This window comes from Sinocyclocheilus rhinocerous, unplaced genomic scaffold (genome assembly GCF_001515625.1).
Source record: "Sinocyclocheilus rhinocerous isolate Xijiao unplaced genomic scaffold, SAMN03320098_v1.1 scaffold2601, whole genome shotgun sequence".
NCBI classification, from domain to species: Eukaryota; Metazoa; Chordata; class Actinopteri; order Cypriniformes; family Cyprinidae; genus Sinocyclocheilus; species Sinocyclocheilus rhinocerous.
In genome coordinates this window covers 51572-77939 of record NW_015631722.1, presented here as the reverse complement: position 1 = coordinate 77939, position 26368 = coordinate 51572, and the positions used below count along the sequence as shown (strand labels likewise).

Below are 26368 nucleotides of genomic sequence, written 5' to 3'. Positions count from 1 at the left end.
TGTAAAATAAAGGAAACCATCAGGATGCCGCTTTCTCAAGAGCGCATCAGAAAAATGAAACGAAATTCTGCACATAGGCTCCTAATTGTTGCACTTTTTTTCTTTCGTTTTGTTAATTCATTAATTATTTAGAAAAATATATTTCTTTTATATATTGTTTTATAATGACCATGTGAATCCTCACGTTCTGTTGTTTATGCTGCTTAGCTATTTTTAATGGGTCACAGCCACATATCAATTCAAATTTCATTTAATTGTAATTTAACATAATCTTGTCGGTTAACGGTTAATAATGGCTTAACGACCGTCGGTTAGGCTATAGGAGAAATAAAATAACCGAAATGAACATTCCTATTTCCAAATAAAAGTTAATCAGAAAAATAATACTAATACAACTGCTCCTGTTTATGATTATTGCTTGATGATCAAGTATCTAAATGGTCTATAACAAAGTACAAAAAACAACAACTCATGACACTTGTTAATAAAAATAATTTATGTAGGCCTATACAATTTAATAATAGGCTATATAATTGAGTTTTGTTTTAATGGATAAAGAACAGGCTACTTGCCTATATATTTTATACAATATAGATGAAATTATGTATGGAAACAGCTCAAGGGCAATTTTTTTTTGCAATACACAAACTTATGCGACAATTCGTTTTTTTTAGGGATGACGACATCACGCACACCATTTTATCGGTAAAAGGCCAGTTGGATGGAAACAGGTCAGTACATTTTTATTCTTTTTATGAAAGAAATGTATACTTTTATTCAGCAAGGATGTGTTAAATTGATAAAAAGTGATAGCAAAGACTTGTATTGTCTTGTTATATTGTGTGTATATATATGCTAATGCAGAGAATATGATTAATTGTTTTAAAAAGAAATTGCATTCATGCGTTCTCATGAGAAACTATCTGTATGTAGGTGCGCTAAACACTGACCGGAAAACTGTACTACGTAGAATGTGGAAATAGTTGCGCAAGTAGTCCATAAATGCGTCGTCTGCAGCTCTTGCTGTACGTGTGTAACAGGGAGAGAAGTGCGGAGCGAAAAGGGCTTAAATGAAAATGGTATTATTATACTTAAACCACATCTCCCATATTACCTCTCGTGTAATTCTTTACTCAGCAAATGTCATTGTGTAATGCTCTATTTCCCACAATGCAATATGACAACAACCTACCTCAGCACTTGTTACTTCCTACTTCACTGCACATCATTTTTCCGCTTGTGTACATCTGTTGTCTTTGTATGCCACTCTGTAGTTTTTATTTATTGTACTGTTACATGCATACTATGTGTGCGTATAGTAGCAAAGCCATTAGTGAATAAAACTTGTGTATGGGCGTTTGTCTTCATAGGCATCTGGAAGTTGCTTCACCATAGTTTCATTGTACATGTAAGTATAAAGAACTTACATTTATCAGATCAAACGACCAGTTTAATGACATTTCTAAGCATTCAAACACACATCAATAAGCTGTTAATCAGTGTATAACATTTTAATATCATTTCTACATTTTTATAAAGTGCATGATCATACATAAATTGAACATTTAGTAATATTTGCAAGTACATGAATGTTCTGTTAATCATTATGTAATGCTCAATATGTTCATTAGTAAACATGTACAAGCACATTATCTTTCACTTGTATCCATTTGGATAATTAACTAATTTTTTGTGAAACGTTATGTTGTTTGTTAATGACTTATTAATGAAATTTATTATAAAGTGTTCCCAACATATTATAAAATATGACATTAATCATAGCATTTAATAACAGAAACTCATTTGGTCTCATGTGAGGGATCAATTATGTTTCACAGTGCAGCTGATGGTTTCATATCTTCATCATAAATTACAATAAAACACATCAGAATCAGGAATTATGAATTGGGGCTGTATTTACAAAACATTTAATCTTACCACTAAGAGTTATCCTAAGTAGTAGTAAAAGTTCTTCGACAAGAATTTACTCTTATAATCTATTCACAAAGCTGCTGAGAGCAACTTTTACTAAGGAATGGGAGAAATCCTAAACTAATCCTAAATGGGGCTGACTTCATTGCTATGGATGATGTCAAGCTTTTATGGAGGACTGTTTCCTGATCCTGGGAGAGTAGACTACAATGCCGGCTGTTCTGACTCACAGACTGTAAGTACGGTTTTTATATTTAAAGAGTTTGCCACTGATGATTCAAACGTGAGTTTTGAGCAGTGTAGAGTAGCACTTGTTGTTTGTCATTTCTCCGATCACAAATGCAGACATGTTACGCTCCGACCGGACAGGGCATCACAGTACTGCATCCGACTGATGTCTCTACCTTGAATAAGGTAAAGATGGATTTTTTCACCATTGCTGGATTTCCAAATGTAATAGGAACCATTGATGAAACGTACGTTAGAATTCAAGCACCTTCAACCCATGAGCCATGGTTTGTCAAATGTCTTCGCTTCATAAGAGAAAACATTCGAGATGCGCTTCATTCTAGGGGTGTAGCGATCCATCGACATGGATCGATACATCGATTAAATGTCTAACGATACATTGTATCGATGTCACATGTGAAATATCGATATCTGTAGTATAAAGGCACAAGGCGAGCGTAAAAGACGCTCGGGATAGTTGACGGAGCTGTCGAGCGCTGTGTGAGAAGTTTTCTGCGCGCAGTGCTGCACACATATCTGAAGCGCATGCACACAGACAGCGCGCAAACACTGAATTGAGTTCTCGTCAGCTTTTTTGTGCATGGATGAACAATGTTTTATGTTTTAACATTAACAGCTGAGAAAGAAAACGCACGTGTCAACGAAAAATACAAGTGGTGCTCACTGCTCCTGGCTGAATAACTTTTGTAACATTAATAATGATCAAACTATATTTAATGTATACAGTGGAGACTCTGCAGTGTTATTTTGCATTTGATTATTAAATTTCTATACCTGAAAAGCACTGTTTATTAAATTTGTTCTATTGTATTTATTTTCTGCTATTGCTAGTAATTTGGTTATCTGTAGAAAAGATCTTTAGCACTGAGGCTATAGTGGCAGCCAAAAACAAAAAAAAAGTCTGAAAGTTTTAACCGCTTAATTTTCTATTCTTTTTATATTTATTTTATCGACATTAATGTATTTTTCCCACAACTGGAGTACCTCGTTTTTGTTGTTTCCTAATAATTTACATTGTTTTACACATTGCAATGTTTAGCACATAAGCATGAAATAGTTTTTCACTGTTGACTCTTGACTGTGACTTGATTTTTTTCTTCTTCTTCCCAATTACTTATTATTCTTTATTTAAAAAAAAAAAAAAAGTGTACGGCTATTTTTCTGTTCTGAATGTCCCAATTGAGGTACAGAATGTGGAAAAATTCTGATAAATGTTCACATTTTGGTTGCATTTGTGAGTTAATAAAAATGTAAATGGTTGTTTAAAATAGGTACATAATATAACATAATACATATGTAGGTACATAATATTGATAAATGGATCGATATACTCCTGAATCGAATCGTATTGTATAATTTTTTGAGGTATCGGCAAATATCGTATCGTTGGGTATGAGAATCGATATTATATCGTATCGTGACGAACCATCTGATTTGCACCCCTACTTCATTCGAGATGAAGTGCCAGTGAGGAAGCCTGTATCCATCTCTTTCCTTCTCTCATTATTCCTCTCCTCTTCAGGTACGTGATTAAAAATAAAAACATAAAATCCTCCCCCATTTTGTTTATGCAACATAGCTTTGATGAATTATAAGTGTATAAAAGTTGGTTTTGTGCTCTGTAAAGAGAGTTACGGCCATGCCATGTGAATTAAAACGTTATAATGTGTGTATATGTTAGATTTATGTTGTTTTAAACTTTGGTGAATTGAGCTCCCTCTTAAATCCGTTAACTTGAGTTAACAGTTATAACGGCCTTTATGAAATTTTAGTCCGCTATCAGAGATGACTGTGTTTTATAATTTTAGACTGTATGTGTTTGATTTTTAAAGCACTTTGGCCAACGTCTGTTGTTTTTAAAGATACACATATGAAGCCTTTGTACAGACTATAATGACACACACACATATAACTAAAATTCCGATTTTTAATTTGAACAATAAAAAGCTAAAGGAATGACGGTAGTTGTGGTGTTTTATCTTTTATCTTGTAAATAGATACAACATCGTAATATTTGAAGGTCTGTTTAGTTTTTACTATTCATATCTATCAATATCTGCTATCAACAATGTAACCTCTGGTCATGTGATTTGTAGTTGCAGGAGGTAAGAATTTGGATTTGGTCCGTCCTGGATTTCGAGCTAAACTGCAGATCAACAGCAGTCAAGGTTTCTCGATGGCGAGATGAGGCCCTTACCGAGCTGTTAAACGGAGACACTGTGGATCTGACCCACCTCCAACCCAACACTAAACACAACGGAAGAATACAATTCAATTCTTCCACACACACCACTGTAAAGGTACACAATGTAATGCATGACATTATTTCTTTAAATCAGTCTCTCTCAAGAGAAAGTGAGAGAGACTGAGAAAGACAAAGTGAGAAGTAATGTAGAGCTTATTTAAATACGGTTGTAAAAACTCAGAAAGGCGACTCGTTGAGGAGACGGTGGAGGTGGTAGGAGTCTCTTCTGGAATTGGCGTGATTGTACTTCTGGGAGAAGATTACGAAGAGTACACCGTTCCAGAAGCAATGCATTCAGGAGCCATCGAAGACCTTGTGGCACAGCTGCCACTAAAAATGAAAATTAAACACATCAACAACCGGGTGCTAAGCATCAAAGAGTAGAATTTAAAAAGATAAAGTTCTGTGGTAAATTTGAGTAGTTGTGTGTAGGTAGGATTTTTTTTCTTCCTTTTTTAAATGATTATTTGTTCAGTTGCTTAGTTTGTGTGCTTGTTTCATATAGTTAATTAATTGATTTGTTTGTTTATATGTAAATGTTTTTCAATTGGTGTTCAATAGTTCTGCTGTTTACTTCATATTTCTTGTTTAATAATGTACACTTCAAATTTTTTTTATTTTTATTATCATATTTAAGTCATAACATAATTCTCAGTCATGTCAGTTTGATGCTTTTCACATGCACACCAGACACAGCCTATGTATTAGTATGACAGTATAACATTTTCATATGATAATTACTTACTTTTTTCATCACATTATATTATGTTACAAACCTTTTTTGTCATCTTAGCAGGTTTAACAAGGTTTTACTGAAAAGCAATACACAATATATGTATAAAAGAAAAAATTTCAATCGTTATTTAACATCAAATGTGTAAGTGTGAAGTGTTTTATAAATAAATATAATTTTTTTTATAGAATAAAGGAATTAATATTTGATACTGTGATAAACACCGCAGGGCAAATAAAAAAATATGAATGGCTGTTTGAAACTGTCACGAATTCTGTCCATGGACTTCCGTTTATTCACCACCAGAGGTCACCCTTTCCATTACATTGACTCTCGCACAACACAAACTGTTGCATAGCACCCCGGACTACATATCCCATCATTCATTGCACGGTTTGCACACTGCACTGATTGCTCTCATTGCACACAGCTGTTTCTTATCACCTCACTCACTATATAACACCCACTCAAACCACCATTCTCTGCTGAGTATTGTTTAGCCCGTACCCCATTCCGAGTCTCTGTGTTTTCCTTGTTTTGCCTTGCCTTGCCTGTTTTCGCGGTTTTTGATCTTTGCCTGTTTTCCTGGATTTTTCCCTCTCGTCTCGCCCCTGTGATTCTGTCTGCCGATCGGTGACCTACGCTAGCCCTGGGACTATTCTTGTGTTTTGCCCGCCATATACCTGTTTGCCATTGTTTGACCCTGCCTGTTTACCACGTATCTTTAATAAAGCCTGCAGATGGATCCACACGTCTCACGTCTCGTCAGCCCCGTTACAGAAACATTTAAATACTGTTCTATGAAGGTAAAATTATGCCAAAAAGATTAACATGCACAAGGTAAGATCTGTGAAAGTGTACACAAGATTGCAAGCAAAAATTAATTATGCAAATGCAAGAGATTTGTACACACGGAAACTGCATTTCAAGTATAAGAAAAAAGATTTGCAGCATTTTACTATTTTTCATAAGTGTAATTCATGTATTGTGAAACTGCAGCTTCATGCAAACGCAAAATACACATGATCTTTATTTTTCTGCAGTTTCACAATACATGAATTACATTTACGAAGAACAGTAAAATGTTGCAAAAGTTTTTTTCTTTCTTTCTCACACTTGGAATCTGATTTACACCTTTACGAATCTTCTCTTGCGTTTGGTAATTTAACTTACTGTTGCAAATCTTAGCTTGTGCATGCCAATGTTTTGCCATCTACCTTAAAAATTTAAATGTAATAAAGTTTTAAAATTCAAACATTCTAAAAATGCCAAGTGGTCTAGAAAGAATAAAAATCAAACTCATGGACCATCCAATGAGTATTTGGTAATTTTCCAAATGAATGTTATTTATTAAACGATAATAATAATAATAATAATAAACATAGTTTCACTTTAACTTCATATACTTTAAAATATATTTAACGTGAGTTTTCATGGTCAATTACAGGCAGTTTCTTAATTTAGTCTCTTCCTATAGGTGCATACGCTTGTCAAAATGATGATTCGTCATTTTCTGTTAGTCCCACTCACAATTATGTTTATGACGTGAGGACATAATAGTAAAATGCACACGTTTGAAAATAGTGTTGAATTCGAAAGCTACTGCACACAGTCACTGATTATAATGGGTTCTATTGTATTTTGTCGCACTGCTTGCATCCAATGTAGACTAGTTATCTATTGTGGTGATTTGCGGGTCGTGTCAAAAAGTTGTTGGTTTAGATAAATAGCTGTATTCTGTACGTTTGACCTGTGTATGATAATTTTCTCCCAAATATGATAATTTTGAGCTTCTGGTACGATACTTGGACATTTCCAATCTGGCAACACTGGTTAGAAACCAGTGAGGAGGATATATTGTGAGGACTGAGCAGCAAAGACTGCGTTTATCTGCCATCGTGTGCAACGTGACGCATAACACATTTTTAATATTTTTTTTATGCTTTATTAATTCAATGGCACAAGAACAAGGGGTATTACATATTCACATGACCAAATTAACATTAGCTGCCAGAGAAAAAAGAAAGGAAGAAAATTACATAAAATTCAATGCTTTCAGAACATCACATGTGTTCAGTGCTTTTTTTATTGTTGGTTTGTTTCAAGAGATTTACATATAAGTTAAAGTCATTTATAAAATGTGGGGGAAAAAGGGTCTACATTGAGCCCACTTCTTCTTATGTATATGGTATTTTCCTAATAAAATAAGCAAATGTATAATATGTTGTTCTTTACAAAATTTTTGTTTTCTGTATAAAAGAGCACATAAAATTTCTTATACACTCCATTTTTTAAATTAATATAGAATTCCAAATCCTTCCAAAATAATCCTGAGTAAATACAATGAAAACAAAAGATGCTAAATAGATTCTTTTTCTTTCTTTCCACAAAATTCACAGGTATATGAAATATTAAGCTTACGTGACACATAACAATAGCATCAGTATCTATGATGGGCCGTATAGGCCATAATTATTGAAAAGCCTCTTACAAACACTAGTGAAATGAAAAACACTGATTAACCTTAGTGAAATTCATTCATATGCATAACTGAAAAATCTCTTACAAACACTAGTGAAAACAGAGTACGTTTTTATGTTCTGTTATGTTAATGTTCTGCTCAAGCCATGAAGAACATAACCACTAGATGGCGGAAGTGCATTTTCAGATTTTGAGGATTTTATCATTTCTTTTTTACACAGTGCATATTTTAATTTTATATTAATACTCTTTTACATAACGGCCACAGCTCTGCACAGTTTAGCTCCAACCCTAATCAAACACACCTGTTCCAGCTAATCAAGGATTTCAGGATCACTAGAAACTTCCAAGCAGGTGTGATTTGGAGCTGGTTGAAGCCTCCAGGAATTGAGTTTGAGACCAATGTTATAAACTGTTTTAAATGACAAAGCTTTTTTCTGTATTTTTTACTGAATTTTTAATTCAGTAAAAATGAATTTTCTACCTCAGAAGACGACGCGCTGAGAGGAATAAGCCAGAATTTACCTCAGAAGAAGACGCGCTGAGAGGAATAAGCCAGAATTTACCTCAGAAGAAGAAAAAGACGCAACGCGCGCTTCATCCAGCGGAGGAGATCATTCTGATGAGTAAATATTGTTTTTTTTTTTTGCATTAGTTAACATGTTATTGTGACATAAGCATGAACACATTTACTAGTTGGGTTTTTCCCAAACTATAATTCCTGACTAAAATGTTTGAAATGAGTGAAACATTTTGAATATGATAGGCAATTCATTGTATCTAAATTTCTTATGATGCGATGATGTTTTCATGCTCTATTCATTATGAAACAATACGATAAAAAAGGAATATGAGTGTACACTGTTAAATGATGAATGCTACGAGTCTAAGAATGATTAGACAATGTTTATTATTAATACTCTGTTCACAAATAGGTTTTCATAACTTGCTTCACAATAATAATTAGTTTTTCAGATATAAAATGTCCTTTTTTACAATAGTACAAAGCATGCGTGAGTCTATGACTAAAAAAATCTATATATATATATATACAGATGCTCCTGATATAAACATGAAAATTACAAAACAAAAAAATTACACATTAACCAATAGTATGTTATAAGTAGCTGAAATAAGCACAAATGTCACGGCATGTCAAAACATCTCAAAGGCCCCAAAATCACCTCAGACCCCAGAGGGTCAAGTGCATATTTGAAATTTATATTAATATTAGTGGAATGAAATAGTTTCACACACAGCTAAGCATTGTAGAAAAACACTTTGCCATGAAGTTTTAAACTGTGAAGCTGTTTACAATTTGTTTCCGTATTTTTTTAGCAACCACAGCTGCCAGTTTTTCCCTGTAAAAACTACAGAATTTTTTTTTTTTTTACAGTGTAGGCTAATTTAATGTTAGATTAGGGTTTCCATTATCTGTTGTAACAGTGTGCTAAAATACATTTGTCAAGGCAATGAAAACTAAGATCTGTTGGGATCAGGTGATGGTGAGTGTAATCGTTAGTTTCCCTAAATAATTGCTCACAAGAGAAAAGAGCAGTAACTTAATGAAAATCAAGAGTCAAGAGCACAACTAAAGCAAACACTGATCACAATGAAATGTCAACATTTTTTTCAACATTAATTGTGGGTGCAAAAGTGAAATTGATTCAATGCCATTAGAACGGCACAGAGGAAGAATAAGAGCAAAGTAGGAGGAGATGGGGAGGAGGAGGGATATAAAACAGTTACCACACAATACACATATTAAAGCTAAAGCATATGTTTCAATGCAACTTTCATCAAGTCAACTAAAAATAAAAATAGTCCCTGATTCACTGTGAACAGCAAAAGTTGCTAAGCGTGGATGCTAAGGGTGCTGTGTAGTGATGCGCAGAATCGTTAGTGGTCATAGCTGTGGTTTATTGTGAATAAAGCACAGCTATTGACCAATCAGAATCAAGGACTGCAATTAAACATTTTTGCATAGCGGATTTACTGCATACAAGTGAAATTAACATAGAAACCAAGTGAGGGAAAGGAGCTTTTCGTCATACTTTTCATCATAAAGACAAATATTTTACAAGTGTCTACAATGACCAGTGTAGTATTTTATAGTATCTACTGTTTTAAACAATACAGTATCATCCACTCTTCTCTTATTTTTAAGTAAAGCTTACAGATATGTTAACTAAAGCATGTGATTATCTTCAGAGATGATATGTTTTCTCATGGTTCTGCAGGTGGCAGTGGGACTTTAGTTGGAGGGTTCGACTCGTTGCTAATTATTAAATCACGGCAGATCAACACCGGTTCATCACCAAGACCCAGTCTATACTGCCACAGATATAAACTCCTGTGTGGCTTCAGCTCAAATGATAGCAGTTCTTCTACATCGGTCGCGTCATTCCAGGTTTCCTTCGTAGCGCACACCTGTGCACCTCCATATTCTGCAGAAAAGGAGAACTGCCATTTTGCAATTAACCCTGTGAGATCTCCAGAATGGATCAAGACTGACGGAGATATCTTCCAGTTGTGTGTTATCTGTGTCATCTTCTCCTTGTTGTAACCGATCTTCTTAATGATTTTTCTCTGCCATGTCACTGGTGTGTCACTGTCGTTAGTTATAGTTTTAATATTCTCCCACCTGCCAAAGGCTGGACCTCTAGTTATCGACAGACCGCCAGGCAGGAAGTTTACAACATCAGGGTGAACAGAATAGTCCACAAGACCATCGTCTTTCTCAAGGTCGGCGCCTTTGCAGTATTCGACTCCCCACTCTGAGACTGGCTTGAGGAAGCAGCAGCATTCTGACAGACCCCAGTAATAGAGTCCGATGCTGGATTTAGGGTTCAAATTGATTTTTACATCAGTAGAGATGCTACCCAGGCCAGATGTTAGTCTGCAAATTCCCCTACGTTTGAAAATGACAACAAAGAACTTATTAATGCCTAAGTAGTGGTCTCCATGTTGGAAGTCGGGATCAAGGTCTTGAACAACAGCGTTAGCATCTGTTGACAGATCAGTGACTCTGCGGAACGATTTAGCCTTAATGATGTAAAAGTAGCCTTCCGTATCAGCAAGATAATGGTCTCCGTTTTGGCAGGAGGGGTGCAAACTGAAAATAGTGAGGTCTGAACATTTGTTTAAATCACTCGTTGGATATAATTATGGGTCAAAAGGTCAAACTCATCAATCAAGTTGACATAAGCACCCGTATATCACTACTCTCGTTTGCATGTAACAGTCGAGATCAGAGCGGATTATATACGTGTAGTTTTTCCCTGCACAGATGTCGACACCTTTAGTTTTGCTTCTGGGGATAATGTCTTTCATCGTGCCTTAACCTGCAACACAGACCAACACAGACATATTAAGCATCATCATATCACTAATTCTAGATATGACTGATATGTGATAAACTACAATATAAACTTTAGTTCCGATTTTACACTATTCGGAAAACCCCAATTTCGAAATTCCTTGATTTGATACTTTTTAAGACTATAAAAACCATTAGACACCTTGGAAAAATCAGAAAATATGATGCAGATTGGTTAATAACGGGGTGGTTGCTAAGGTGTTGCTATGCGGTTGCTAGGATTTGTTTCCTTGGTGACTCATTGTTTGATTATGAGATGCACCTGTTTCTCATTTCTGTTTATTATTCTGTCTTTGTATAAACAGCCCCGAATTTGTTCCGTTCATTGTCTGATCTCGTCTTTACAAAGTGCTTGTTCTGTTCACTGTGTTATTTGATTCCTGTTGTTCTAAAGTGTGTTTTCATTAAAGTATACTGCGTGCGTATAGATCTAGCCTTTATTTTCATTCCCAGCATTGACCAGCCGTGACATTAATTGATAGAGGTCAATAGAATTGGAGATATATGTTTTGTTCTGAATAGTGCTCTACTACTTAAAAAAAACAAACAAACTACTGAACCATAATTTTTAAATGAATAAAAATATGAATATTATTAAATTTATCATTAACGTTCATAGTTTATTAACTAACGTTAACAGAAGAAACTTTAAAATGTAAAATGTATTAGTAATAGTAAATGTTGAAATTAACACACTCTAACAAGAAACCATAATTACACAGCTTTCATTAACCTTAATGTTACAAATGGACTCTTATTGTAAAGTGTTAGCATATGATAATCACCTTTCATGCTTAAAGATGGCCATCTTTAAATAGCTATCTACACTAAAGCATTGAAATTGCATACATATGGATATTGTATGTATACTCTCACGCTTTATTTGATTCTATTTTAGAACACTTGATGATCTAACCAAAATAACCAAGTGTTAGTCACACACTGGGGAAAAGTGTAGCATGCGTCTAATACTAACTCACAGGTTATCTCTCTCTCACTCACACACACACACACACTTCAAGCGGCAGTCTAAAGCAGTTTATTTAATCACCAAATGGACAAAAGTTAACTTAAACAGTACAGCACGATAGTGCCACAACATATTTTCATGTCTGATCAGGGCCATAACGACCATCTGAGGGGGGCTATAGGTCCCCCAATAATTAGAAATAGCTAAACCTTTATCTCAGACATGGCCAATTCGAGGGAGTGCGAGAGATGAAAAGTTGCATACATGCGCATATGTGCGTCTCTCTTTACAACAAGTGAGTTCAAAAACCGATTTTATCCTCTTGTTGTATTTAAACTGTTATTAATAAAAGTCGCTGGGCTGTGCGATCTCCTGTGTGTGTGTGTGTGTGTGTGTGAGAGAGAGAGAGAGAGTGTGTGTGTGTGTGTGTGAGTGGGTGTGAGTGAGCGTGTGTGTGCGTGTGCGTGCGTGAGTGTGTGTGTGTGTGTGTGAGTGAGCGTGTGTGAGTGTGTGTGTGTGAGTGGGCGTGAGTGAGTGTGCGTGCGTGTGTGAGTGAGCGTGTGTGAGTGTGCGTGCGTGCGTGTGTGTGTGTGAGTGTGTGTGAGTGAGCGTGTGTGAGTGTGTGTGTGTGTGCGTGCGTGTGAGCGTGCGTGTGTGAGTGAGCGTGTGTGAGTGTGTGTGTGTGTGCGTGCGTGTGAGCGTGCGTGTGTGAGTGAGCGTGTGTGAGTGTGTGTGTGTGTGCGTGCGTGTGAGCGTGCGTGTGTGAGTGAGCGTGTGTGAGTGTGTGTGTGTGTGCGTGCGTGTGAGCGTGCGTGTGTGAGTGAGCGTGTGTGAGTGTGTGTGTGTGTGCGTGCGTGTGAGCGTGCGTGTGTGAGTGAGCGTGTGTGAGTGTGTGTGTGTGTGCGTGCGTGTGAGCGTGCGTGTGTGAGTGAGCGTGTGTGAGTGTGCGTGCGTGCGTGTGTGTGTGTGAGTGAGTGCGTGTGTGTGAGTGCGTATATGAGTGAGTGTGTGTGTGTGTGTGTGCGTGTGTGTGAGTGTGTGTGTGCGCGCACAGGCAACAAACAACATAATCCGCACGTTCATCACAGAACTGCAGCTTTCCACAAGAAGCGGAACTATGTTAGTTAACAATCAACATGTATTGCAAATAATAAAGGAACAGGAAATAGCCTATAGTTGTGGCTGCAGTTAAATGAATACCATAAGCAAACTCACAAATAAGAGAGAGCTAGAACTAGAACAAATAAAGATAAATGTCAGATGTATCCAAAATACAAAGAATAAAATACCCCCCCAAAAAACCTCAAACACGATACAGAAAATATATGCTCTGCTGCATGGAATTTACAAAACGCTGAATAATATTACAAATATTAAACCATCCATCAAAAATACTCACACACATAAATAAGCATCTTAACAACAATATATTTCTTTAACCAGCATGGACAGCCAATGATAAGAAGTCACAGCCAATAAGAGTGCTTGTTATTGTGTGACGTCAGTCAATGATCGCTCACTGAAGAGAAGGGAGCATCAAGTGTTCTGAGGCTGAACAAGAACGATAATTTTCCATAAGGTGGACATTTATTTCGTGAGTCATTGAAACAATGTAAGTGTGCTTTGATATACTTTACTAGGAGATTCTTTATTTATGTTTGTCAAGTGACGGTATAATTGTATTAGTACATTATCGCTAGCTTGTTTACTCACTGGAGCAGCGATAGCAATTCGTGTGTACAAGTTCATCTGCTGTATGGCCTTCTTAACAAGTTTAATTCTTCAGTTCATATATTTAAGTGATGTTTATAGGTACTAAATTCATAGTATTGAATATTGTATATCGTGTGGACTGTTAATTACGTGCCATTATGCATATTTACCGTTCTACTTAATGACGCAGCAAAATATAATGACCTTTCACCTACTTCTATTTGTGAGCTTCATGTGCCACCTAGCGGCATTACACAGTACTACAATTGTTTAATTGCAGTACATGTTAAATACTTGAATAATATGATTATATATTATTGTTTCTTGCCTATTATGTCGATTTATTGTTATTACTGTCTACTGATTGTTATCTCTGTTAATTCCTTGTTAATTTCAGACCACATCTATACAAATGTCCACAACCTGTGCCTAAACAAGAAATGCCCTGTTGTCTGACTGTGCTGTCAATTGCTGTCAATTCTCAATCACTTATTAAAATCTAGAACTGAATCCTGCCTCCGGTGTCCTTACCGACACACCAGTGCGAACACAAACCCACTTGAACTGATGCACATTCAATTCTAACTAATCCTTTTCTACAGCCAATATAATTAAAGAAATGAAATAGATATGACAGAGAAGAGCGATAACCCTCAGTACCTTTCCACGAGGAGACTAAGCTTTCTTCCTCTTCCTCCTTCTTTTCTTCTTCTTCTGTTTAGGGTGGGTGCCACCAATGCTAAGGTTTTATCACCACCTGCTGTGTTGGAGTGTGGACCAGAGTTCTCCCATTTTGTAAAAAACTAAACAAAAACATGAAATGCACTCTCTAAAGCCCGCATGATTTGAGCAGTCCTATGAGAACACTGCAGATCACACTGTGCCACATGGATCTTGGGTACAGCATGTCTGTTGACTCGTACGCTAAGACACACGTTACTACAGAAGAAGAAAACGCCATCAAGCATGCACTAGTGTTAAACAAAAAGAGCATGACGAATCACACTTCAGCAGTTTTGTAGTTTTTATGTGTGCTGAAGAAAGAGGAAGGAATAAGAGCTCGAGGTAGGCAGTTTTATTTAAATATAGATATTTCTAAATATATAAATAGCTATATTTAACACTCTATAAAGTAAAATATCCAGCTTCTGGAAAACCGTGTTGGATGGATATACCTTTTTTGAGCTTCAAACTCACGGCACCCCTTCCCTGCCATTTTAAGATTGGAAATGCCAGAATGTTTATTGATTTAATTATTTATATAATTTCTGAACGATCTTTTCATTTAGAAATTAAAACACGACTTACAAGAAGATTAACATTACCAGATGTTTAATTGAATTGTACATGTCTTTTCTTACTAATACAACTGAAGAAGAGTTATCAATTTATTCATACGTTTTCCAAATATGCAAAAGACAATAATCATAACTGAAGATTGAACAATTAATTTTAATGAACATAACCACTTTGAGAGGTTTACTGCTCTAACATAAAATAGCCTAATTTCAGTTTCAACTCATTAGAAAATAACTTTTTTCATTTTCTCTCTTCTTCAGCCCTTTGCATTCCTGCGGTAGTTAGCTCCCTGTCACCTGACAGCGGAAAGCAGTGACTGAGTGATTGACAGCTAATATTAACCAATATATAATCTGCATTAAAGTTAAGAATGTAAAGATGAAGTTATGTAACATCTGATAGAACGGCAGACAGGTCACGGTATCAGCACACAGAAGGCATATACTCTGAGCGTTTTTAGAGAAATTAAAACAGGTCGCACTACAACAGTTATATGCACTCGCACAAATGCTCTTAAATATATTTTGAGGTCACACAGATTCAATTTCGGGAGCATATGCGACCAAAATGCGAAATCCTTGCTAAAGTAACTTGTATTAATCATAGTTATTTAACAAACATTCAGAAAACACGTACAGTTACTGAAAATTTTAAAATGTATGTAATATATTAATATATTTTAAAGAACTATAAAATATTTAATAAATGAAATACACGTATGTGCAGTAGCATTCGCTTAGGATCATTGATGATCATTTGGGCTTTATGTCTTAGAGACCCCTTTTAGCCTTTTGACATTTGCATGTAAATTACAGACCTGGCCCCACATTCTACATTTATATGGATGCTAAATTGCCAATGGTCCCCCAAAAGTCATTAGCTCAGACTAATCTTGGCTCAAAACCTTTCTTCTTGAGACGGACACTATCCAAGACTCCTCAAAACTCTCCTTTTGAGTTTGATTTTCAAGCAGTTTTTATCTTTAAGTAACTCTGTCGATCCGCTGTGGACTTTCCTATCTTCAGAAGAACCAGGAAAACCTCCAGCTCACTCCTAAAGAACTCATCAAGAACCTCCGTTGTCTACCGCATCAGGACTCTTGTTCAGCAATCGAAGCCAATGCAAGTAACCGTTTACAACCATTTAGATGCGTGTTTAAGTTTGAGCCCCTTTTAAGGTGATTCTTTGATGATTCTCATTAGGTTGTGGTTAATTTATATGAAATACTGCCATTCTTTTGCTCTTCCCTCTCTCTTCCTTACTTTCCTTCTTTCTGTATATATGTGTTTTGCTCAGTTTAGTTGTACATTAGCTATAGTTTCATTCAATTGATTGTCTCTGTGTGCTGCTCACAATTCGAAGTCACTGAATGTTTGATTTCTTGCTACATGCTAAGTTAATGCTAGTACTGCATAAAGTAGTAACGTTATTCTTCCTTGGCCAGGAAAATAATCATTCCTAGAATTGATAAATTATTATATTGTCTGCTCGGTGGACGGACAGATCAAATAATTGTCATATCAATTCTGCTACAGTTAATTCTAAGATGTAATCTAAATATTAATTATTAATAATAACCAGTTATAATTAATCATAAATATTTCCCTTTTAAGCTGATTTGCTACAAAGCAGTAAGCACCAATCAATGAGAGCGAGTTTGAACTTTTAAGAAAGCTGACTGGTCACAGTCAAAAATATGTTGAGGACCATTACATAACCTCCAAATACATAAACCTGCGCTCGCTCTCATATGCTCGCAGACACTGTCACGATCTAATGCCGGATCCTTAAAAACAATTACCGGAACGCAAAAATCCCAAACTGGACATTTTCCGGAACAGGATCCATCTCAAATTAAGCACTGTGATGAACCACATGTAACTATTATGTCTGCACTCCATAGATTATTTCCATCAAAATAGGATCTAAATGAATGTGCACTTTCCCTGTCTCTGTGTGTTTAACAGATATGGCAAGCTATCAAAAACAAAGAAGCATGCTCACTTCCCAGACTAAACGGTTTCTCACATATTCCCCCTGGGCTTCATTCCACTGCAGTCAGACACAAAGATAACATGAACAGCGGCGAGCAGGACATCTACACTGAAAAATCATCTTCTGTAGTCAGTTTATTTTTAAAAGTGTACATTAGGTACCTATAGTACCTAGATATTTTGTTTCTGTTTCATGTCCACACATTGAGATCAATAAATCATTGATAAACCAACATTTATGAATGGAATTGTTTTATGACTGAAAAATCGCATTTGTGTATTTAGAGCAAGTGTGCCGCACAAGTCTTGAAAAGTGAAGCCATGGCTGGTCCCAGTACACGTCATAAACCCCGCGCCTCTCCATGTAATCAAATGGGACGGGAGAAAAACTAAATAATAATCAAATTACACTTCAAATAATTTTTTTCCAAAAAGACGGTTTTTGTCCAATTTTTGTAGTTTTATTTCATGCTGATGTAAGTTCAAGTGTTCATTTTTTAAATAAGTTTGGTATTAGTTATGTGATGCTATAAAAGCGGTTGTGTGACGTCATGATTGACAGCTTCTCTGAGCGAACTGAGATTTTTCTGGATTTTCAGGAAGAGATTGGAGTTGTATTCACCATTATAAGTAAAAAAATGCAGACCCTGTTGTATTTTCTTGTAATTTATTAAAAGAAGGTACGCCGACTAAACTGACTTGAACGCACCTGACGTCGTAATTACGACTTGTCAACTCGTAAGTACGAACGTCCCAGGAGGACTTGAATGCAGAATAACACAAGTCTCTTGTACGGCAATCGGCAGACAAAAATTGGAGCAGTCAGGCTAATTAAAAAAGGGTCAGGGCGTGTGCTTGCGATCGACTCTGCGGGAGTGTGGGTGGGACGCGGCTCCACTTCGCAGTGCAATATGGCCGCGCCCTGTTGGGCCATTGGCGGCTTCACTTTTCTTCAATGGAAGAGAGTGAAGATGCGCTGTCCATATTTTTTACAGTCTATGATTTAGAGCAAGTCGTTCTCAAACTGTGGCACATCACAGCACTGTGTGAAAAAAAAAAACATTTTAAATGTGCTTTTATTTTACCATGGTCTACATCTCATTTCAGATCTACAGTTTTATTTTAGCTTTATAGAAGGCATTGCCCACACTCTTACACTGACTGTGAACGACACGAATAGACCGTTCACATGCTAGTGACACTTCAGTCTGATCACATATGCTGCTTAATCTGACAACCACCGATTTAGAGTAAAACAATCAAACCAACCGTGTGGATATTTTAGATCATTTCAAAATCTAGCTGAAGGAGCTCAGGTTTGGTAAACTGGACTTCGAAACATCAGTAATGTTTTCCGTTTTAAATATGTGCAAATAACAAATAAGGGTGATGGAATTCCCGTCAACCAGCTCAATTGGCCAAGGCCATGTTTGCATGTTTAAAGTTCACGTTCGGTTTACAATAAATACTCCAGCGGTACCGACGGACAACAGTGAAGTCTTAAGAGCAAGTTTCATCAGGGTCCGTGCTGTTGATTACTCTAAAGAACTTCAGGCAAAAGAAGAAAGAACAAACTATTAATTTACCCAGAACAACAAGGTAAGAACTTCAGAACTTTACTCAGAAAGTGTACGATTAACAAGAAATTTGTCTCAACAGAAATACAGGACTGGAACAGTGTATAGAGACAGTGGATTTATACAAGCGGATCAAGATGCTATTGAAGCAGTTTGTGGCAGAGGAAAGAACTATAACCTGTTTCAGAGTGGCCAGCCGTTTCCTGTGGTCACGTGTAGATTAAAAAGTGGGCAGACACACCCAAACTGTGAATATTATAGAGGGAGGTTGTCCACTCGTAACATTGTGTTAGGGTGTCAACACGGCTTGCCTGTACATTATCAAACATCGTAGAGATGACAGGCTAAATAGAGCCTCACAGATCTTGTGCTAATCATTTGTTCACTTCTACTTTTCTGTCTTTGTTTGTTTTTCAAGCGCAAAAAAAAAAAAAAAATCAGTGAGTCAATCGTGAAGCCAAAATAAATATGTATACATGTAAACATGACCAACACTGTTAGAGAGTAAAGTCAATAATGAAGCACAGCTGTGAACATGAACACAATAGATTTAAACATGTAGTTTAAACATTGATTGCTTCATGTGTTTTGAAAAGCTATCTTACAATCTCTAATTATATTTTGAAGGACAGCATACAAGTTCACCTTATGTGAAAAGAAAATGTACCCCTCTGTCTTTAAGAGACTCTGATATGAACGAGAATATCGTCACTGTCTCTCATCACTTACCTAATTGAACATAATGTTAAAAAATAACTTTACATAATTTCTTTAAGGTATATTCTGCGCTTCTTCATGCATGTCTCTGTGTGTAATTGTAATGAAATTTAAAGCCTTCTGTTAACACTTTTTTTAGCATTAAAAAACTGTTTAATGGGAGTAGTGAATGAGCAAAGACAGACGAGGGAAGAAAGATGCAGATGTTTTTTCCACATGCCTGTAATCCTCAGTTTAGCATCTCTACTACCCTTAAACCCATTTGCTTGATTGTCTCGCATCTCGACATCTCAATATTGTGCAGCGCTGCTGTCGTAGCTGTCACTGCGCAACACTTTTGGGTCCAACGATACCTTAAAGGGATAGTTCACCCAAAAATGAAAATTACCCCATGTTTTACTCTCCCTCAAGCCATCTTAGGTGTATATGACATTCTTCTTTCAGATGAATACAATCAGAGTTATATTAAATAATGTCCAGGCTAATCCATGCTTTATAATGAGAATGGATGGTAGCCCAGCAAAGGAAAACCAGTGTCCTCTTGGCTTATATCGAAATCCTCTGACATTTTTCTTTACAAATCCTCATTTTGTACTACTAATTCGTGACCAGTGTTTTGCTTTGCTCTCTCCTCTGCTCTTCCACGTTCGTCACCGCGTTTGCCTACGTGCTACGTCATCCGCTGGACGCCACTCTCTTGTGAACATGCGTACGACAGAGATAAATGTTTATAAAGTTGTAAATATGGATATTTTTCTTAAACAAACACATCGCGTCACTTCAGAAGGCCTTTATTAACCCCACGGAGCCGTATGGATTGGTGCAATTTTTTAAAATTCAAATTTTGGGCTAACATCCACTCCCATTATACAGCATGGATTAGCCTGGACATTATTTAATATAACTCCGAATGTATTTGTCTGAAAGAAGAATGTCATATACACCTAGGATGGCTTGAGGGTGAGTAAAACATGGGGTAATTTAAATTTTTTGGTGAACTATCCCTTTAATTGTCTTTCAAAAGGTTTAGTCATACTACTTGTATACCTCATCCTTCATTTTCGTCGGCGTGGCTGGAGAATCCCTGGCCTCCGCCTCCAGCCCCGGACTCAACCTCGGCCCGTCGACTCAGCGGCTCCACTGGCTCCGCCGGGCTCCCTCGTTCCTCCGGCTCCACCTTGGTCTGTCGTTGACCATCCATGGCCTCGAGACTCCATTCCTCCGGCTGCACCTCGTCCCTCCGGCTCTGTCAGGCTTTATACGGCGCGAGGACGCGCCTTCCGGGAGGGGGGCGATATGTCACGCCTCTGGAATGTTTGTGTGTGTTTTTCGCCCCATGTGCTCCCTGTGACCCTATTCCTCTGATCCACGTCTTCGTCGTTCTCTCCGACACAGAGTGTGACAAAAACACTGTCTCTCAAAGTATTTAATTACAAATGACATTAGATTTGTTTTTGTCCAGCAAAATACAAATGACAAAATACGCATTTAGTAATTAAATACATATTTCAAATACATTTAGTTAAAATACTGCAGATCTCTGCAAATGTAGCAATTGTGGTCTTAGATAAAGGAACAAAAAATGCCTAGTCTATGCCTTGCTTTTCTGTCGTCTACTTTTACCACCCAGTCTTTGAAGTGGTCATTTTGTAGCCAAAGCTCTTGAATTTTACGTTTTCCTGGCATGTTTGCCTTAGTTAACAGGTACAGGTGACTGCATTTGACTTAATTGATTGCCAGTTGACGAGCAGAAAGGGAATAAAATGGCGCTGAAAGACAGCGGCCTAACCATAACAATAGGCAAAACACGTGAAACAACACAATAAAAAAAAACACAATATAGAAAAATTACATTTCGATAAATGGAAACTAAAATTTAAAGCAACAAACAAAAATCCCTCCCTGATATTCCATGACTTGAACGGGGAAAATAAATTAATTCCCTGACTTTCAATGTCTGGAATAGACCTTTTAAAATTCCATGGGAACCCTGGACGTTCTGTATTTCATTCTAGATCTTACGCGCAAATCAGCTTCTATGAAAACTTAATGGAAGCAATTAAATAATAGGATGCTGTCCAACATATCTAATGAAGACTGATATGCAATAGATCAAACACTAGGAACACAGTTTCTACACAATAGGGGAACTGCAGACAAAAAGAGGCCTTTGAATATTAGATTAGATTACCTTTTCCAGCTATTAGGCTGCTATGAAATTAAAACAAGTTTGCTATTAACTAATTAATGATGTGAGATAAAGTAAGTTTCATACCTATTAAACTCTCTGCTCATTTCATATTTTGAGCCCAGACCAACTCAGATATACATAAACTAATGCCTTTTAGCACAAGAAAATATTAATTAGCCCCATAAATCAATTGAGCAACTAAATGACATTATGATAAACTAACAGTCAAATGTTTTTTTTGAATTAGCACTTCATATGTCTTATAGTAATTTTACAGCTTTAAATGTATGCGACTGTAAATCCATTAAACACAGCTGACCTAAAGGTTTCGAAACCAAGAGCAAATTACAGAATATTATTCCCTAAATTGCACAGGCTTTGTTCTTCAGATTATTCCTTTGGTATTTTCCTGAGTATATACAACATTAAATGCATTTAAATCCATTAAACCACAACACCATGTGACATTAAAGTATCAAATCCAACCTCAAAAAAATATTATAATTTACAGTTACACTTTGTAATTTACACATTGATAGACAGACAATTCAAAAAACAGCTGTGTGCTATAACAGGGATATTTTCTGAACATTTTACTGTTAGTTTGTCATCATAATGTCATGGTTTAAATTGTGTAGTTAAACTGTTCAATTGATTTATAGGGCTAATAAATGCATTTTCTTTCCATTTTAAATCTTGTGCAATGCAAAAGGCATTTGTTTATGTAAAGGCCTATCTGAGTAGGTTTGGGCTCTAAACACGAAGTGCCCAACGTTAAAATAACTTCACCGCCGTTCCTTTATCTACCTGTCTACAAGACTTTGTTCTTCATGCTCTGGTGGTGATGATTCGAGTAAACTGTCAAGATTAGATCCCTAATCGCTCCCAGACGTCTTCTAAAATTATTAGGTACTTCAGACATTTTTATTGCTCTCTGATAAAGAGATTAATAATGAGCTAATAATCGAAAAGCGCGCCAGACACTACATGCGGTGATGCACCGGAAGCCATAGACCTTAAGATACATAATGTTTTATTGAACAAAATTCATGTGCATTTACACTTCACAGTCGTATAGTGTTTACTTTGCAAAACAATTTTGCCATCTTCACGATATTGCAAAGTAGAGTCCTCGTGGCCATGAGAGGTGTGTCCATGTAGATGAGCAAATAAATCTGCATCTTAAGTGGCGTGTGGCGTTAACTTAATGTTGGTCAGCGTGTGGCGTTATTTTAACGCGTGGTGGCGTCTGTCATTAACTTGTCGCCTAACGGCACTTATTTATGAAAACAGCGTCTTAATAGCAATATGGCGGTGAAAAGCACGCGAATCTGAATCATTAGACTTTCGATACTCTTTCACACTTGATCGGACAAAAGCACACAAAATTATGTCAAAATGACTATTTTTGGCGAGTGACCGTCTTAAATTGCTTAAAAAGTTTTAACTGACCATAACGGGTTGGTGAGTCAGGTTTTAAAGGTTCGGCAGTTCATGACATTCAGTGTTTCTTTTGTTTTCTTAATTGCTCCTGTACTGTGCATCCCAAGCACCCCCTGCATTCTTATCATGGCTTTGTATTCTGTTTTATTAATATTGTTTTTATTTACCATTAGGGATGTTCAATTCCCGAAGGACGAAATCAAGTCCCGCCCTCTCGTTTCAGATGCCGTTTCACTCGGGTAGACGTCACAGTAGAGAAAAAAAAAACACAATCGCAACTTCCGTTTCATGCCGACTTTAAGCATAAAACATCCAGAGGAGATGGCACCTACGCTGGAATTCAAACACATGTAATGAAACTGTGTATGAAGCATGTTGTTGGGTTGCTGTTTATTTAGTTGGAAATAATTAAGTATATCGTAAAACATTGTTGACAAGCTCACATGACAGATGCAATTGGAGACAGCTGGAAATGTAAGTTTAGCATTTTATAAACAATGATTGAACTTGAAAGTATTTGGTATAGCAATTGATAGTTTAATGTTTAAGTCTTAAAGTACTGAATGATTGTTTTTCCATCTCAACATGGAACTTGGACTGAACATGCAAAAAAAGAATAAAAAAACAACAACTGGAGGCTGTATTCAGTAGTTTCCTCAAACTGGCTCATGGTGAAAGATACTAAAAGCACACAAACACTTGGAGCCCTGCTCTTAATTCAGATTGTACAGTTCTCCTAGTTTCACTTTGAAATGTCAGGCATGAATCTTTGTTCCATATTTTCAAATGCTGTACAAGAAAGCATTTTTGCAGAACCATGTCAAATGTAGATGCAGATAATTTAGCATGAATTAGAGGTTAGTAACTTGTCTTAACGGGTTAGTTCACCCAAAATATTATGAAAAATCTCGTTCCAATCCTGTGAGACTTTTGTTCATTTTTGGAACTCTTATGAAGATCTTTTTAATGAAATCCGACAGCTACACCTTACTGGAAGTTGAAATGGTAGTTGCACAGGCTGTCAATGGAGGAACAGAAAGCACAGAGATTTCATTAAAAATACTCTTCATGTGTGTTCCAAAGATGAATGGAAATCTTATGGGTTTGGAACAGTACGAGGGTGAGTACCTGATGACAGAATTCACATTTTTTGGGTGAACTGTCCTTTTAAATAATATTGTGTTCTCTTGTAGGAAAATGGTGTCAACACTGGAACATTTCACTTGACTATTGACTGTAAGTCTTCAAATTCAAAAAGTTTTGAAAGCTCTTAATGCATCGTGTTTCCTTCCGGAGCATCAGTGAGCGTTTGAAGCTTCTGTAATAGCTGCATATGAGTCCCTCAGTTGTCCTCAGTGTGAAAAGATGGATCTCAAAATCATACAGTCATAGTTAGAAAGGGTTCAAATACACAAAAATGCCGGAAAACCAAAGAATTTGTGTGATTTTTCTGAAGAACAGCAGGCAGAACAAACAAGGGACTCATGAACAACTATCACTAAACAAAAAACAGCTGTGGATCATTAAGGTAACAACACAGTATTAAAGGGTTAGTTCACCCAAAAATGAAAATTTTGTCATTAATTACTCACCCTCGTGTCGTTCCAAACCCGTAAGACCTTCGTTCATCTTCGGACACAAATTAAGATATTTTTGATGAAATCCGAGAGCTCTCTGACCCTCCCATAGACAGCAAGCGTACTTTAACGTAGTTAGGACATTGTTAAAATAATCCATGTGACATCAGGGGTTCAACCATAATTTTACAAAGCTACGAGAATACTTTTTGTGCGCAAAAGAAAAAAAAAACAAATCCATGGATCGCCGAGTTGCATATGCATTTCTTGTTGTTTATTGTAAGCTTGATTACAAAAAATTAGAAAAATAAACTTGATTAAAAAAAAGTAGTACAAAGAGTAAAAGTTACTTAGTTACATTTTAACAGCGGGAGGGGGGCAAAAATGGGATAGGCATATAAATCTCAAACTAGTTGTTTTTAATTAAAGGCAAACCTTTACGAATTAAACTGCAAAAACAAGAAAAACATGACATTAAAACATTTAGGGCAGTATGTGAGATTTTAATGCAGGCCATCCCACCAAGTAGGCAGAAAAAGCAAGTTATATTCTGGCAACCGGCAAAACAAGCTAAGAACCGTTTATGAAATGTTTAATTGCTTTTGAAGGATTAGAAAATCAAGACTTCACATTGGTTATTTCAGTAGCATGAAAAACGAAATGAACATTATTATAAATTATACAAAGGACACTAAAGCGGTCCATGACTTCAGTCTAATGTTGAGCTATGCACTTTCGCAAATACTCCCATAATCACTGACGCAAATCAGTCGCTTGCATTTATTTTGCACTTTGTTGTTTATGATTATGACAGAATTTGCAAATGCACAGTTTGCATGGACACTTGAACAACTCACAACTCAATGCAAATACTCTGCTGCAAATACTCAACGCTGCAAAATGTGAGTAAAAAGAAATCTGATGCAACATGAGCAGATCTACTCTAAAATGTAACACTTTTCATTCATCTCACATTACACTTAAATCATGACCGCTGTAATAGTTCTTGCTTAGCTGGCAGGTGTGTGCACACAAATTACACTTGATTTGTAAAGTGTGTCACATCACTCTGGTGCATGAGAGAGGCATATCTGGGAGACAGTGTTTTAGTAGGCAAAGGTGAATTATTTTGATTTTGCACAAATTATGTCTGCTGTAATATGTTGTGATGGGAACCTGTGGTGCAGGCGCCGGCTACTGCAGTAACTTGTGTGTCCTTTGTTGTAGAAAGGAATTTTTTACCCTGGAAAGTTCTGAACGAAACGCTAGTCAAGTCATACCAGAAGCCAATATCGTGTTGCAGTCCCCACATGGTTTGCTCGATGATTCCAGTTTGATCAGTAAAGATGCATATTCTTTTATTCAAGGAAACTATCATTAAAAAGGACATTGTGCCCTTCACTCTTCAGCTCGATTGCTTTTGCTCTGATGTTCACCTGCAGAAAAAAAATATATATTTTGCAAAACCAAAGTAAAAAATGTACTATAGACTTAATTGCATCGTCACAGTCAGGTGTACTACTGACAGACATTTGCTTTTCAAAGAAGTAGATGTATAGAGTAAAGACAATAGGAGTGCTAGACATGCATTATGAATAAGTTACTTGCAAAGAAGTTTACATGGGATCAGTGTAACCCTGGAATTTTAAAATAAATATTTTAATAATGTAGCATCTCATTTGCATGTTCATTGGTTCTCTGACGTTGGTTATGGTCACGTGACATGCAGGTTAACAAATAAAATATTTCATTTTTTCAGTAAGTGTTTTATTTTGATTCATTTTAAAATTATTTGTTTTAACATTTTTATGATTTAATTAATTATTAGCTTTTTACTGAACTCATAAACCCCCTACAGGTCCTTCACA

General features: G+C 36.4%; 1 protein-coding gene across 2 annotated transcripts; it reads right to left on the bottom strand.

The window, feature by feature from the left end:
* Positions 1 to 9767: 9767 nt before the first annotated feature.
* Positions 9768 to 14411, bottom strand: LOC107741889 (uncharacterized). 2 transcript variants are annotated; one of them, XM_016554686.1, is made up of 3 exons: positions 14363 to 14411; positions 10867 to 10984; positions 9768 to 10791 (listed from the first exon to the last, which is right to left on the bottom strand). In XM_016554686.1, the coding sequence occupies exons 2-3, from the start codon at positions 10971 to 10973 to the stop codon at positions 9867 to 9869; spliced, it is 1032 nt and encodes a 343-aa protein (XP_016410172.1). In that variant the 5' UTR covers positions 10974 to 10984; positions 14363 to 14411; the 3' UTR covers positions 9768 to 9866. The 2 variants fall into 2 exon arrangements, with proteins under 2 accessions (XP_016410172.1, XP_016410173.1); XM_016554687.1 differs by having other exon boundaries at positions 9768 to 10797; positions 10873 to 10984.
* Positions 14412 to 26368: the final 11957 nt, after the last annotated feature.

Coding starts and splice junctions, on each gene's coding strand:
- LOC107741889 (XM_016554686.1), bottom strand. CDS start 10,973: ATGAAAGACATTATCCCCAGAAGCAAAACTAAAGGTGTCGACATCTGT. Junction 10,792..10,866: donor GACTGTTACATGCAAACGAG/AGTAGTGATATA, acceptor ATATCCAACGAG/TGATTTAAACAAATGTTCAG.